The sequence below is a fragment of the Taurulus bubalis genome, assembly GCF_910589615.1.
Source record: "Taurulus bubalis genome assembly, chromosome: 2".
Taxonomy (NCBI): domain Eukaryota; kingdom Metazoa; phylum Chordata; class Actinopteri; order Perciformes; family Cottidae; genus Taurulus; species Taurulus bubalis.
Window position 1 is genome coordinate 43,554,171 of NC_136590.1, and position 15,883 is coordinate 43,570,053.

At 43.3% G+C, this 15,883-nt stretch overlaps 1 protein-coding gene across 5 annotated transcripts in view; it reads left to right on the forward strand.

Annotated features, from left to right (window-relative positions):
* Window positions 1-12,232, forward strand: part of pknox2 (pbx/knotted 1 homeobox 2) — a gene marked incomplete at both ends in the record, with an annotated part of 32,540 nt that extends 20,308 nt beyond the window's left edge. For 3 of the 5 annotated variants that reach the window (XM_079238052.1, XM_079238053.1, XM_079238054.1), the window contains 7 exons: window positions 3,958-4,143; window positions 4,327-4,462; window positions 5,831-5,928; window positions 9,086-9,205; window positions 9,446-9,522; window positions 10,506-10,678; window positions 11,961-12,232. In XM_079238052.1, the coding sequence (XP_079094178.1) occupies window positions 3,958-4,143; window positions 4,327-4,462; window positions 5,831-5,928; window positions 9,086-9,205; window positions 9,446-9,522; window positions 10,506-10,678; window positions 11,961-12,232 (1,062 nt within the window). The remainder of the gene's footprint in view (window positions 1-3,957; window positions 4,144-4,326; window positions 4,463-5,830; window positions 5,929-9,085; window positions 9,206-9,445; window positions 9,523-10,505; window positions 10,679-11,960) is intronic. The other 2 variants (XM_079238055.1, XM_079238056.1) reach the window with 2 other exon arrangements.
* Between the last annotated feature and the right edge of the window lie 3,651 nt (window positions 12,233-15,883).

The window sequence follows — 15,883 nt, forward strand, 5'->3', positions numbered from 1 at the left end:
GGAAGTTAGTTTAAATGGAGAATAAGATACAATAACAATAATGAAGCTGTAGAAATGCCTGTTTGTCTGTTTCCAGCGGATCCCATCATTACCACTCCTAATCATTCCCTCCTTTTCCATGTAATCTTCCCCGTCCTCCCCCTGCACTTCCCCTTGCACAACAGCTAGCAGTAATTACTAATTAAGAGAAGGAGGATGCTGATCGTGCTCACTGAGAAAAGAGGGGGAGGAGTTGAAGCCAGACAAAGACAGAAAAGAAAAAAGTGCACTCTTGCCATCGCGGTACTCGGGTGTACAGGCCGACAAGTGCTGAACAGTCAATTAACCCTGCATCTGTGTGTTTTATGAGGCACTGCGTACGGGCGGCCCTCCCAGAGGGCACTAACTCTTCCACAGGACGGCAGCGTCGCACTGGCCTGACTGGCTGCGATGGGCAGAGAGTCGCTGGTCCCTTGATTAAGTGAGCGCGGTGTAATTAGCTGATTTATCTCCTCCTTGGCCAAGCACTTTTCCGTCCACTGTGTTGACCTTGGGGCGGATGCTTTAGAGGGAAGTGAGCCTCAGAGCGCCGCGCCGAGGGGAGAGCAGCACCCTGTTGATGGGGATACATCATTATTCTTCCTGCTTCACTACAAACAAACCCTCCTTATGTCGTATCTCTTTTTATAGTTTCTTGGCCGTTGTGAGGAAATAAACCTGAGCCCAAGCAGTTTCCTAGCAACACATCTTCAATGAAGTGGGCTGTTAAATATCAGACATCTGTCCATCAGTAATATGCCAGAGGTTCCTGTCTGACCCCTGCTATTGCAATCATTTTAATTATTTTATGCGGGCAGAGCAATAATTCCACTTCGGTGTGAGGGGATTTTCCTCGACATCTTCGGGGACATTGGTCTGTAGAACCTGCACTGAAAGCTGCATCGTCAGCACGAAGAGTTCCTGTCGTCCGTGTTTCAGTGGAAACGCTGAATGGCCTGAATGCTCACTGTTCCTGCTATTGTTTGACTGGCAGGCTAATTGCAAATAAATGCTGAAGCCCTGAGATGCAAGTGAGAAAAAAAGACAATTGAATGATCCATTTTGTAAATTGTTGCAGAGAACAAAAAGCTTTAAAGTGGTTGTGGCAGGTGACTCTTTTCTTCAGGATCAATCACTTTGGCCACAAAAAGGCGTAAGAGCACCACGATCCCATGAGGGGAGTTTTCATTCACACAACTTGTTAACACACGGTATATTTACCGTGTGTTGAGAGAGACAAATTCACATGGGAGAACACACATAGATGTGTTTAGAACATGGGGACGTGGTGCGCCGTAGAATGTTGTGGCCAAAATGAGTATTACAGCAACAAACAAGATTTGTTTGAAGATTTGTTTGGTTACTGTATGAGATTTTTCTGGTGAAGCTAATTAAAAGGAATGTATTGATCAGACAGAACCTTAAATTAGACATGACAATAAATATATATCTGTATTTAAAAGGGACCATGTACAGTTAAAACGTAAATGTCACCATTTGATGCACTGTACCAGATTGTAGCTACAGCTAATTTGCATCTGTAGTCCCTTGACAGATCATAACACACATAAAACAACAGCAAACAGTACAGGATAAAAGACACAATACAACATTATATGTGGTAAGAAGAACACACAATACGTACAATACAAAGCTACAATACAGCATATTCAAAGTAAGGAATAAAAAACATTAAAAGTAAGTAATACAAACCATAATAATTTTGCAGCTTTCAACTGATTTTAAATTATTATTTTTTCTATATTACATTGAATCAACTTCATGATCACGTGATGATGAAAATCTATTTTACTGTATTAGTGGATGTTGTCGCCCACGAGCATCCCTGCAGACAGGCAGTGGAGGCGCTGCTGCACCCTTGGCCTGTCATCATGACATCACATTAGAGGCTCGGTCTTTGGGAGACTGAAGGATGAAAGGATTACCGACACCCTGCCCCCTCTGTATACTCGCAATCTATATGCATCTCTGGAATAAATAATAAAGGTGGATGTGACTCCCTGCTCATCAATAAAAGAAGCCGCTGCATGTCACTTCCTCTCATCACATTTCACCCGTTAAAAGCTGATTTAAACACCCCATCTCACTTGTTCCACAGCTCGTGTCTTAGAGTTTAATGCATGTACTTAACATGACCATATGTGTGTGTCTGAGAGCGAATATATCATCTGTGCCGTATATTTTGAACACACTTGTATCCAGTCATTCGGGTCACATGTGCGCCAGTGTTCAGGGTTTTTAATGGGTTTCCTGCATTGAGTTATGAAGGGGATTAAACCTTGAAATTAACCAAATTAAAGGAATCCCTGCATTTTTATCTGGAAGGACCGATCCCCCAGCTGTACGCATGAGGTCACATTATCATGGAGCTTGCTGCTGTTTGGACTTTGGAGGCTTGAACATTTGAACTGAAGACCCTGCATTACAAACTGGAGGTGTTGGTTTGAAAGGTTTGGGCACTTAGGTGGCAGAAAACGACCGCACACAGTATATAGAAGTGGACGTAAACGTGGAGTCACCTTTTGCTTTGTGGGCGACGGCTTTGAGGCTTCGGTTTGGCATTTTGGTCGTCGCCATCTTGGTTTTTGGCAGCTGCCATCTTGTTTTTTTTGCAACCAGAAGTGAGACGAGAGGGTGGAGCTAAACACAACTAAGCGCCGAATAAGACATTTATGGACTATTACGATTAACTTTCATGAACTGAAAACACCTGTCAATCACCTTGTAGCCCCGCCCTAAAGCATACTCTTCTTTGTGGTCTGTTTAACAGACCATATTTACTAAATGAACATCATGCTGTATTGGAGGAGACTTGAAACTAGAGATTGAGACATAAACTCATGTTTACAATGTTTACTGAGGGAATAAATCAAGAGAGAAGAGAGGAAAGTCATTTTCTCAGAGACTTCTGCAGTATATCGGACTTCTTTTATCAACCAGAGGGGTCGGCCCTATTGGCTATTCGAAAGAATGCAAGTTTAAGGTACTTCCACCATTACTTTTTTATAGACCTGGAAATTGCCCCCAGTGAAAGACAGTATCCGGTAAAATGATTAGAAATGTAGGAGCCAGGAGCTCGACACTAAAAGACAGGCCTCTGCTTCAGACCATTTCAAAATAAATAAATCTGCCTGTCAAAAGTTCTCCAACATTTTCAATTTAGTTGCAAATTCACGGGCGCCTTTGTTAATTTGTGCCATAGACGGAATAAAAAGGTGGAAGACCCTTGATCACTACTGTGCAGACTTTATTGGCTTTGGCTTTGGAAGTTGAAATGCACAGTCCCAGTCTATGTTTTGTACATTGTGAAGGATTCCTCTGAAATTTAATGTCAAATAATGGATAAATAATTGGTTTAAAATGTTCACCATTGAGGTGTTAAATGATTTCTTTAACAAACATATCTCTATTAGATGCATTGCAATTACATTCGGTCCAGGCATGGTGCCCACACGATGAATCCTAATAGTTTTGATGATCACTTGACTTTTCATCTCACACTGACAAGTGGTCAACAATCCACTTGAGCCAATGCGTCATAGATTCATGACCAAATGCCTGGAAAGCTAATTCCCATTAGCCCGAGCTGAACTTTGTCTTCAGTGCTGAAGAGTACATGTTTCTACATGTTTCTAAATGCTGCAGCACTGAACTAAGTGCTTAGCATTGACACATATCATTGCTACTGTTAGCATCAACACTGTGATTGGAGCATTTCAGGTAGCATCGAGCTCAAAGCCCCACAGAGCTGCTAGCATGGCTGATAGAGTGAAAGAGCTGCTCCCCTGTTAACACCCTCATCTTTGCATAGATATCACAAATGTTTTTGAAAAAACTAATAAGTGTTTTATTTGAGTGCTCAGCTTGGTAGCATGTTGTGGAGGTGATCTGATTATGCTCTGTCTCTGTTTCCCTCAGATGGTAAAGGCCATCCAGGTGTTGCGAATCCACCTTTTAGAATTAGAGAAGGTCAATGAGCTCTGTAAAGATTTCTGCAACCGTTACATCACCTGCCTCAAGACCAAGATGCATAGCGACAACCTCCTCCGTAACGACCTCGGAGGACCCTATTCCCCGTCACACACCAGTCTCAACATGCAGCAGGTCAGTCATGGACTCTCTGTGGATCTTACACTTCATGATGGTGTCTCTCTCTGAGTAGCACTTCCCAAGATACACCTGGTCATTTATCACCAGGTAGATTTGGCTTCTGGGATTTCTTTCAGTCTCAAACAGTAGAGCTGCCTCTTTGCATTTGCTCACTAATATCTCTCTGTGATCCCCCAGGAACTAATTCAGACCTCCTCTCCATCCATGACCTCTGTCTCCAGCTCTGTTAACCCTTCAGGGATTTTGGTGGCCGCCGGGGGTCTGCAACAGGGCAATGTCGCCATGACTACCATCAACTCTCAAGTGGTGTCGGGTAAGCATGTGACTACGCACGTAAACACCAGGACTCTGACACATTCACATGCAATTTGCACGGCTCGTATTAGCGTGAGGGGAGTATTCCTTCTGCAATGTCACATTTAAAAGTTGGGGGAGGGGTTCATTTAAAATCTGCATATTTAAGACCCATGTGACTTGGATTGGTTCAAGCTGTTCTGGTGAGACCAGCAATTTCATGTCTGCATACATTCCACAGACATAATATGACATATAGGACCATTCCCGTGATCACACTTGCTTTTACACTATGCTTATTTTGCATTTCTCTGGTTTCAGTTCATGGGAATACATTTGGTCTAAAATCTAAACCCTTCCTTTTTCCAATGGTCAAGATTGTATAATTGCATTTGCCAGTACTGAACTGTACTGTCTGTTTGAATGGTGGAATTATCCTGCAAAACCTATTGTGAATCATGGAGATCATCATTGTCAGGGGGCAAAACTTGTGCAACATCAACATACGTTAGCATTAATAATTGTTATTGTCAAATATATATAGAACATATTGTAAAAAAAAAAGAATAAATCAGTTTGATTAGCATGTTTTTGATTTCAGGTAAAAATAATGTTGCCTATTCCCCTGGCTTTTATTTTGAAGGCTGCAACAAGCTGTGATTTATGTTTGCGGTTTGTGTGAAAGACTTTTATTATGAAAGACTTGATTAGATTTAGTGTTGTGCATGCCTACTGGCTTTTATTTTGAAGGTCATGATCAAACGTTCCCGTCACTTTAAACCAAATTACTTTTATTTTGAAGGTCATGATCAACAAATGACTGACTTTTATTTTGAAGCTACATTTGAAAGTTGTACAGGACATTGTAGCATTTTAAATGCTACAATTTTAACATTCTCTGTTGATGCATCTGGAGTGACAGAGCTTTGAGTATACAGTGTGTATACTGTATGTATACGGTCTGTATACTGTACACTATGTGTACCAGATTATGATAATATCCTGTGCATGTTGCTCTGCTGATACGATCTCATAATGTCAAGCCTGTGCAGAGAAATGTTAATCCTGCCCTCCGGAAATCCCTTTTAACCCAAAATAAATCAATATCTGCCTTTGATCACTACACAGTGAAGAGCTCAAACAGACTTTGATAGGAGTGTGTTGATCAAGACTAATTACGCCAGGAGCAAAAGCTCATCCCTTCTTCTTCTTTTTCCCGGGTTGAAAGACACTAACGCACCTCAAAGTTAATCTTTTGTCTCTTCATTTGTTTGTGTTTGCGCGGCTGACAAGAAGGTAGTAACAAGGCTCTGGTGGCAGAGCGAGCTGCGGCTGCCGGGAGCTGCCGGCGCCACTTGATACTCACGATGCTAAATTATCCCCTCAGGTGGGACCCTGTACCAGCCGGTTGCCATGGTGACATCGCAAGGGCAAGTGTTAACGCAGTCGCTGCCGCCGGGAACCATCCAGATCCAGAACTCCCAGGTAAAGCCGGCTGAGCGGCGGCGCTTCTGGCCGACGTACCCGCTCCCTCCCCTTTGCCCTCGCAGCCACTCTCCATCTGCTAGTGTGAAGAAGAGCTCTTTTTCACTGTCTCTGTCTGAACACAGGCCAAAGGGGTTCAAACCCGTGATGTTTAGGGCCCTTAAGTGATGAGTGAAGGTCATGTAAGGACATGCACTTAACTATATTTTATAATATGAGCATCATCAAAAAAGTGAATTGTCTGAAAAACATCTGTAAATGTCTGATTGATGCCTACAATATATATATATATTTCATGATGGGATACAGGATATAAAAACTCAAATCTAAAACACAACATTTTCTCTCATACTCCATCAACCTTTTATACATTATTGGTGTTGCTGTATGCTCCAGCTCTGACGGGCAGTGATGGAAACATGACGTCCTTTTACAGCATGTGAAAATATAAATATAATCAACTAGGATTTGGACAGTTAATATAATGCATACCATACAAAATAAGCAATTCATATGCTCTCCTGAAAGCCAGACAACTGTCATTTAAACTCACTGATCACTGAAACACGCTCCATTCAAACTCCACACAAACTAAATAGATGAATCGAAACCGTCTTGTTTCCTCAACAATTATCTACAGAGTTAGATGTGGAAGAAACACGTGTTATACAGCAGTGCTGCTCAAAGATAGAGACTCCAGTTTACTTCATTCAAACTCGACACACAAACAAAATAAAAGCCAATCGTCTTTCCACTGTTTCAACAATCACCAACTCTGGTTTGAGAGTTTGAAAGAGAAGCTGCATAAATAAGAGTCATTAGAATTCAGAACTACAGACAAGATTTAGTCCGGATTACAGTTTTTAGACATTTCAAACATGTGCTACACGAGTCAGAGAGCCCCTTGCTGAGTGAATTCAAGGCCCGGTGGGGCGGCCCGTCTTCTGGACTCACGGCCTCAACGCTCCTCGGAGATAGAACTAGAAACTGGGAGTTCAAGCGGTGGATCCGAGTGCAGGGGCAGCGGCCTGAAGACGGCTCAGTCTCAGGCAGGTAACTCTGTGCTTGACAGTCAGAGGAGGCCTCGCGAAATAGTCCCGACCCAGCTGAGGCAGAGGGTACATGCGGGCGGGGAATTGAACACAGCGCCGTTTGCTACTTTGCCGACAAGCCCCGAGTAATCACACTCGCGAGCTCGGTGCCGGCAATTAATTCAACCTTGCTTTCCCCCGCAACACACGCACTCCCAAGGCATCCACGTCTGTCGTTTGGTGAGGGGGGATGCTTGTGTGTGTGTGTGTGTGTGTGTGTGTTTTATGGGGGCCTGCATATAGGTTTGTCTGTTATTTATCTCCAAGACAGCAGGGATCCACTACTACGCTCTGCATTGAATTAGTCCATTTTATATTCTTTAGAAGACCTGCATTTTTTATTTATTCATGCTTTTTGTCCTCTATGCATATGCAATTTCCATACAGTATGCTCCCCTCTGAAGTGTTTTAGCCTCCACAAATGGGTACCTCATTCAAAGAAATCATCAATAAAAACTCAGTCGCTGGTGCTGCATGGTACAATTATAATGTTGGATCCAAAAGTTATGTCACATATTATAATATTACATTTGTACAACTATGCAGGCAGTAAAAGGCGTGCTGCATGTGTATAGAAATAGTGTCAAAGAAGAATGAGGGCCCATTGTGTTTTATATTATCTGCCTCAGAGAGCACACACACACACACACACACATTTATCCCCACAATGAAATGAACAAACGCATACTGTTCTATTGTTAACTCATCCAGACGCACACATGCATTTGTTGTGTCACGTAGGAGGATGTTGCATCATCTTGTAGCCTCTGGTGCTAACGTCAACCAGAACTACGACATGTCTCACCCCGAACCCTTTTTATATAATTATGTCATTTTAAACAAATCCCACTAAAAGACCTAAACCAACACAGGCTAAGTCCATTTCCTTTCTGAATTCACGACCCTGCTTCTTGAACTTTAGCCCCAATTCCATTCACTCTTATTGAATACTTACAATTTGAATGGTTCAGAAATATATTGCTTCATTTTTTGAAAAGAGACTCAGTAAATTCCTGAAACAACTGGCCAACTGTAGATGTGATCACAAGGTTCTCAAATAGTAAAAAATATGTCATGTTTCGAGGGACCGTTTTCAGCAGCGGATTAATTCACACTGTGTGCTCCAGTGGGTATTTGTGGCAGCAGGATGGTGTACGAGGGAATTGAGTCAAAATAAACTGTGTGCGTGTGCGTGTGTGTGTGTGTGTGTGGATGGTGATGGAGGAACATGTCACCTAGTGCATGATGTGTTTTTAATGGAGCTCTATGGCACAGAGGGAAGAAGAGATGAATACTCATTAGTAGATCCATTCACTGCTGATTTGGTTCCCTTATGGGATTTGTTGATGACCATTATTTTACCATTTCTTCTCTCTTAATGCCCCGGCCCAACCCAAACCTAACATCCACTCTGAAGTGGGACCTCCACACCATTCACTAACTCACTGAACCTTTACATCACATGCGATGACATCACAGCCCTAAATGTCCTCACAAGTGCAGCGGACTACGAAGCCGGTCCCCACAAGTACGGTTCAGCACATGGACTCACACACGTCCATATAAGCACGCAGGCTGTCAAACACTGTCAATACTCTGAGAGCGTCTCGCACTCCAAACAATAGCATCTGAATAATGATTTCTCAGAGAACACAGACAGACTTAGGTCAACACCAATGAGAAGCCAAGACAAACACAGCCACGCTTTGTACCCGCCCTTCACCAATGTGAAGCCCAAACTTCTGACCAATCCTGGCCTGACCTGGCTCTTTATGCTCCAAAGGGACCGACTGACCCTCTTGTGTTTCCACACAGTCAAGGGCGCTGCTTTTCTTTAAAAATATTTTAAGTGCCATTACTCAAATTCAGTTTCCATGGTGACTCTTGAGGAGGTGTTTCTGCCCTTGCCACTGAAAAAAAAAAAAAAAAAAAAAAAAGATAGGTAATTGGTAGTCTCCCTTTGTTTCCGTGGCAACAATAAGTAAGACCTACCATCCGCTTCTTTTTTCTCCTTTTCTTTTCTCCCCTTTCCTTTCGCTTCCCCTCCTCCTGTGTTCATTGTGAAGGTAAACCTGGACCTGTCGTCCCTGTTGGACAGCGAAGACAAGAAGTCCAAGAATAAGAGGGGGGTCCTGCCCAAACACGCCACCAACATCATGCGCTCCTGGCTCTTTCAGCATCTCATGGTGAGGCGGAGAGTCTGAGACACGTTGGCCTTGGAGGGGAGAGGTTGTGAGGCGGCAGCTAGAAGCAGAGCAGCGTAGGAGGATGAGAGGGACGTATGTTGAAGGGGGAGGTTTATTGAGAAGGAAGCATTGCAGTGTTCTCACCTGAGCAGTCAGAGCCAATCAGAGACGTCACACGAATGCTTCAACTCAAGAAAAAGTGCTTTGACAACTGAGATGCCCATGTGTTCCTTCTTTCAGCACCCGTACCCGACAGAAGACGAGAAAAGGCAGATCGCGGGACAAACTAATCTCACGCTTTTACAAGTGAACAACTGGTAAGCTGCTGTGCTTCTGCAGGAACGTAAAGTCCATGAAGTCCTCCTGGACACGGGAGACACTTCCTGTTATTGGAGGAGAAGCCTGTGTGGAGGGAAGGATTTACTGTCGCTATGTAGCTGGCGCTGTGCTGCCATCTCCTGGTCGTATAGAGCAAGTACACCTCAGACCAAACTGCCTCCTTTCTGGCCATGAAATAAGATCATTTATTCGTCCCGCAGTGGGGAAATTGCAGGATTACAGCAGCAGTGCACACAAGAGACACATAGTAAATACAAAATCAAGTAATACAGTAATAAAACAGTAAAACAGTAATAAAAAAAAAGTAATGCAGTGTCACTCTTTGATATATATTTTTGTTCTCATGGAACCGGATTGGGAATTTTTTTAAATATGGAAGATATTTGAAAAAAGAGGTGGAACTTTGAATTTGCTACTTTGTACTTTGAGATTCAACTTTTTTCTGTCTATTGATTGGTTGAGATGCAAGATGCTATATGTTAAATGCTATTTTATAGTTCAAATATGTTGAAATTGCATGTTTTTTATTCCAATCCTTTAAAGTTCTCTTGTAAATGTATAAGATAAGATAATTTATTAGTCCCTCAGTGGGGAAATTGCAGGATTACAGCAGCAGTGCACACACAAGACGCATGGTAAATAAAATAAAAAATCAAGTAATATAAATAAACAGTAAAGAAGAATACAGTAGCAATAATAAATATACAGATGGAATTTTAAAAAGTGTATTAAGTACTTAAATGTATTATATGTTGCACCAGATAAACGTTATCAAAGTATCCAAAGTGATTAAAGTGTTCTAAGTGGGTTAAAAAAGAGTAAATATAGTATTTCATAAAATAAATATTTGTAAATGATGACGGTAATGTTATATAATTGGTATCGTTGGTTCCATATAAGTTACATGACTGTAATAACTGTGTATGAGGAGAGAATAAACCATTGTCCCGCTCCTGTGCAGGTTCATCAACGCTCGGCGGCGCATCCTGCAGCCCATGCTGGACGCCAGTAACCCGGACCCGGCCCCTAAAGCCAAGAAGATGAAGTCCCAGCACCGTCCCACTCAGCGCTTCTGGCCCGACTCCATCGTGGCTGGAGTTCTGCAGTCGCACCGGTCGGAGAACAACTCAGACAGTAAGATAACGCCAGCATGTCCCAGGAAGTCAGAAACACAAACACATTTGAAATGTCCCCACTAGAGGTCACTGTTCACTTGTATTTATGTGAGAAGACGTGAAGGCAAAAGTCAAGAACAAAGAGTACAATATTCTTGGTAGGAAAGAAAATCAGCATTTGTTCTACGGGAATCTTAAATTAGATCTGAGTGTGTGTTCGAAAGCACAAGGGGTCCAACTCTCCAGAGAATAGTTAGATAAAGAAATAGTTTTCAGTCATCAAAGGCCCATTTTAGGTTATAGATTTTAGTCATCGGGCGTGATTCATTATCCGCTATCTCGGCACCGCAGCTGTAGCAGGCAAAGAGTGAGCAAACTTCACTGTCATCGCTGGAACTGAAGTGCCAGGAAAGGAGGATACTCTTCAGTGGAGGTTTCATTCAGGCAGGGGAAGAACTGGATAGGGTGTTTGGAGTCACACGGATGGACCCTAACCTGAGACAATACAGAGGCTGGTGGAGGTCAAAGGGCAGGAATCCTGGAGCACAGGAAGCAGGACTACAAATAACTGGATGTATAAGCTTGGCTTATGAGTGTAGCCACCACAGCAGCTGAGACAGTGATCTGAAGATGACATGCTGCAGGGATGAGGAGCTGACGAATGAATGACAGCCGTGTGTGGAGGGAGGGGATAAGCCTATTACGAGGTAGACTGGGCCCAGGTTGATGGCAGGACAGGAAGAGACTCACACACACACACACACACACACACACACACACACACACAACAAGCTGGGGGCATGAGGACAAGATGAGTGGAGGACACTGGGAAACAAGAGACCTGATAGACACTGAAATACACTGAAATATGCAGAGTTCAGCCAGGCCATGACATCATGACACCCAGCTCTGTTCTAGGCAGTAACAAACTGCATAATTAAAAGTTCAATAGTTTATTCAGTGGAAGTACTGCCAAACATGTTTTAAACATTTTGTATTGATTGCTTTTTTGTATTAATCTGCAGCTTCTAGTGCAGGGAGCTTTTATTGTAGCTCCGTGTCATTCTAGGCCCGTCCACCTTTTAGCCGTCCAATCAAATGAGAAGGATTTGATTTAACCTTTTGAATCCGTACACAGCTCAAATATTCAGTTTCACTGGGGAATAGTCACAGTACAGGAGATACAGACGCTCTCACAACTGTTTCACTGAGGTAATTAAAATGACCTCCCTGGGCCACCGTACCTTAGCTGCTGGGTCCGTCCCTGGGTTTATGACCTCTGTTTCCCTGCCTCCCCTCAGACCCGCTGAGCATGGACAGCCTCCAGTCGCTGTCCTCGGACTCGGCCACCCTGGCCATGCAGCAGGCCATGCTGGGAGCCGACGACTCCATGGACGGCACCGAGGAGGAGGACGAAGAAGAAGAGGAAGAAGAAGAAGAGGAAGGGATGGAGGAGGAGGAGGAGGAGGAGGACGCAGAGGAGGAAAATGACAGGGGGAGGCTAATGTCCAGCGGGGGAGGAGGAGGAGGAGGAGGGAGAGATCTGCTCATGGAGAGGGAGGAACTAGAGTAGTCGACTGGAAGAAAAGACCCTATGACCTTTGACCTCACGTGTCCCCTGAGCACCGCCTCATTCAAGCTGGACGAGGACAGCTTAGCTAATGCTAAGTGACTCTTGGGAGCATGTGAGGACATATTAGGTTTTCTCCAAATTCATCAGAGACTCTGACGCAAAGCGACTCCGACACAATGACGTCACGGTTGCAGAGGGCGGATGGGACTTTTGATGATGAATACGTGTTGTTTCATTTTACTAGTGAATGTTCTAATGCAGTGAGCTCTCAAAATATTTGGATAGTAGCACATTTTTTTACTCTACAGCTCCTGTTATTTATGGACAGAAATGGCACAGGAACTCAGAAGTGGAATGAAATCGCCGACAGTTTTAAATTGAGACATTTTAACCACTTTGCAGAAGCTCGGCGCTTTCAGAAAAACACGACGTTTTAAAGGCAGTTTTGAATGCAGTTTACTGTGAACTTTAAAAAAGGGAAGTAGTTGCACATGCATAAAAACTCAAAAAAACTAAAAAACATCTTTGCACAGTGAGGTTTTTACGTGTATGTATGTGAACTACTTTTCAATCTGTCAAAATACCATGACACCGTAAATGTACAAGTACATTATAAGTACGCTCTACATGTAACTTTTCAGTTGATGTGTCATTTTGCTTCCTACAATAAGAGTGAAGATAAATTTAAAACAAGTAGTAATGCTGTCCAAATATCCTCATCATTCACGCCTTTTCAACGGTCCATAGGTTCTCAGGTCGCCGTGTTTCTTCCTCATGCGCGAAATATTTGACTCCAGCAAACTTTTTAGAGCATGATTTTTTAAACAATCTTAGTTAATTTTTTTCTTCTCATGTGCAAATAAAAAAAAAGTAAAAAAAATAGTAGTAAACTAGTGTATACTGACTACACTTATAGTATATATATCAGATTTTTTTTCATATGTTTGCATTCTGGTGTTGAAGGTTTGCATATTTATTCATTTTTCTTTTGCGTGGCCTCAGACGGTAGCTCAAGGAACAACGAGACCACGGCGGTTGCTCCTGATAGACGAAGGTTACGTTATTGTAACCGTAGGTCTGTAAGCAAAGTGGGGAGCCCTCTGCTGGACTCCGTGGGTAATCCTCTCCAATCCCAAGCAGGCGTTCGTCCACTGAAAATGTGCATAAGTGTAGCCTGCCAATCAGGACGGGCCTTCTAAAATGCATACGGACCCCACAGTACATAAAGCAGCATACATCCTCTTTAGCTAGCGCTGTAGGAGCGCCGGGGCTCCTTGGTTGAGGGCTCCGCCTGTGCTCAGACAGTGTTGGGGTAACGAGTTACAAATTAATGGATTACAGTAACGATATTACTATTATAGGTAACGAAGTAAAGTAACGCATTACACTCAAAATATTGGTAACTACACTACTTTACTAGACCTCAGTAACGCGCTTTCCTGCGTTACCCAAGACATTTTTACCAGTCCGAAAAGTTCTCTTTTAGTGGCGCGAGAGTCACACGACACTTCCTGATGAACAGTAGCAACACGCTGCTAGCTAGCGCTGCTGCTGCTACTGTCCGCGACCCCTCTGCCCAAGTCAGGTGTCGAGCCTGGTCCCGCTACCTTCGGTGGTTTTCGGGGAGCTAGCGGAAGTTAACGGAGAGCTAGCGAGTTAGCGGGGAGCGCTAGCAGGAGCCCCAGCCGGCTACAGCGGGGAGCTAACGGGGACTCTGACCGAAGGTAGTAGCGGCTCGTAACCCGACGTTTACGGTAGATTGTTCATGCAGGAAGTGTAGTGTGACTGGCGCGATTATTATTATTGGAAATTATATTAATTAATAATAATAAATTATTATTGAAAATTTAAAATAAAGTGATGAAAGGGCCATGATGTTTGTCCATGTATCTTTGCAGTTAATTTGGACATTTGCTTAAAAAAATGGAAAGTAAAGTAACTAGTAGTGAAGTTACTTTTCAAATGCAGTAACTAGTAAAGTAATCTAGTTACAATTTTCAGAAGTAACTAGTAACGTGTAACTAGTAACTACCCGAACACTGCTCATAGAACTAGGGTCACAATATAGTCACGTTCATTTTAACTGACAGCCCCAGGATTGCACGCCCAACATAACATCAACCAAACCACTCTGATCCGGACCGGCTACAAGGTTATTTATAACCTGGGTTGCAACGAAGTAGTGGGCCCCAGTCAACCCAGGTACCTGAACTGGGTCATGGCCTAATCCTGCAGAGGTCAAAAAGACACACACCACATTCACCGGCCCATCAAGGAGCTCGAGGACATGCAGGTGTAGTACCGGTAGAGTCCAGTAGGTGGCGGACCCCTTGTTTTGCAAACGTTCTGAATAAGGCTGTTGTATCAGCAGGTGGCCATGCACATACTTGACTTCAGCCATCAAGTCCGTCTTAGAGAATTGCTTGTGTATTTTTTGTGTGACCTCGGGTGAATCCGTCACACAACAGACTGTCCCACCCACATCTCCACAGACGGGACCGGGGACGTCTTTTACCGACACACGTCTTCAAGGAGACGAAGATGACAATTTTCGAGGAAAAAGAGGAAGAGAATGGAAACTCAGCAGCGACGTCTCTTTCAGTTTTATGTGAAGGATTTTGAAGAAACTGTGAAACTATTTCAGCTCTCTGTTTTGTACTAAAACACACGAACGGAGACGCTCGTTTCTAATGTGAAGACAGAAAAAGAAAAAAACACGTTATATTGAATGTTCTGATTGTTCATTGTGAAGTATGTTGCTCATTAATATTCTTTTCTCAATTGCTTTAAAAAAAAAAAAAAAAAAAAGGATCTTACAGAGCAAGTGACAGACAATAGGGAATCTTTCTATTTCATTTATACACTTGGTTGTCATAATCTATTGTGTTTCAATAGACCAATTTTAATAATTAAAACATGTAAAGGTACTGATGTTGACTTTGTGATATGAAAGTGCTGCACATGTTTATGCTGAGCAAACATCGATCCCCAAACAGGAGGTAAAGCAGTTGATTCATGAGAGTATGTAGAGACCAGAAGCACCAAACAGAAGGAAGCAAACAGGAGATAATGAGCAGCAGCATTGTTCCCCGTGCTCATTCCCACCCAGGGCCCGGCTCACGTATGTGCGACATCTCCAAACCCTCGGAGGCCCGGCTCCCTCCATTGTGACCTATTTCCAGATTATAGAGTTAGTCTAAATATTGGTTTAGCTTCCCCTCATTTTCCTGTCACATGTGCAGTCTCCCTCCCACTGGTTATTGCTGGAGCCTGTGATTTTAGCTCCCAAATGTTCCCCCTCCATCCCAGACAGCAGCGCTCTCTCCACCACAGGGTTCCAGCTTCTGAAATGTGGACCATTCTGCACGGTGTTAGCTGAGCGAGCCGCGTTGTGTTGTTGTTTACACGGCTGTGTGTATGATGGCGTCCGTGCTTTGTTTTCTGCCCCCACTACAAAAGGTCATTCTTTTAATTGCAGCATCGCTTTATTAAATATCTGTTATTGTCTACCTCTGCTGCTTTTCTCCTCCTTCGGACACTTTTTTCGGGGGGCGAGAGGAACCTGAATTGCGGCGGCCATGTTGGGCTCCACAGTAACACAGGAGGGTACAAGCAGCACGAGGCGATCAGGGCTGACATCTCCATGAGAGC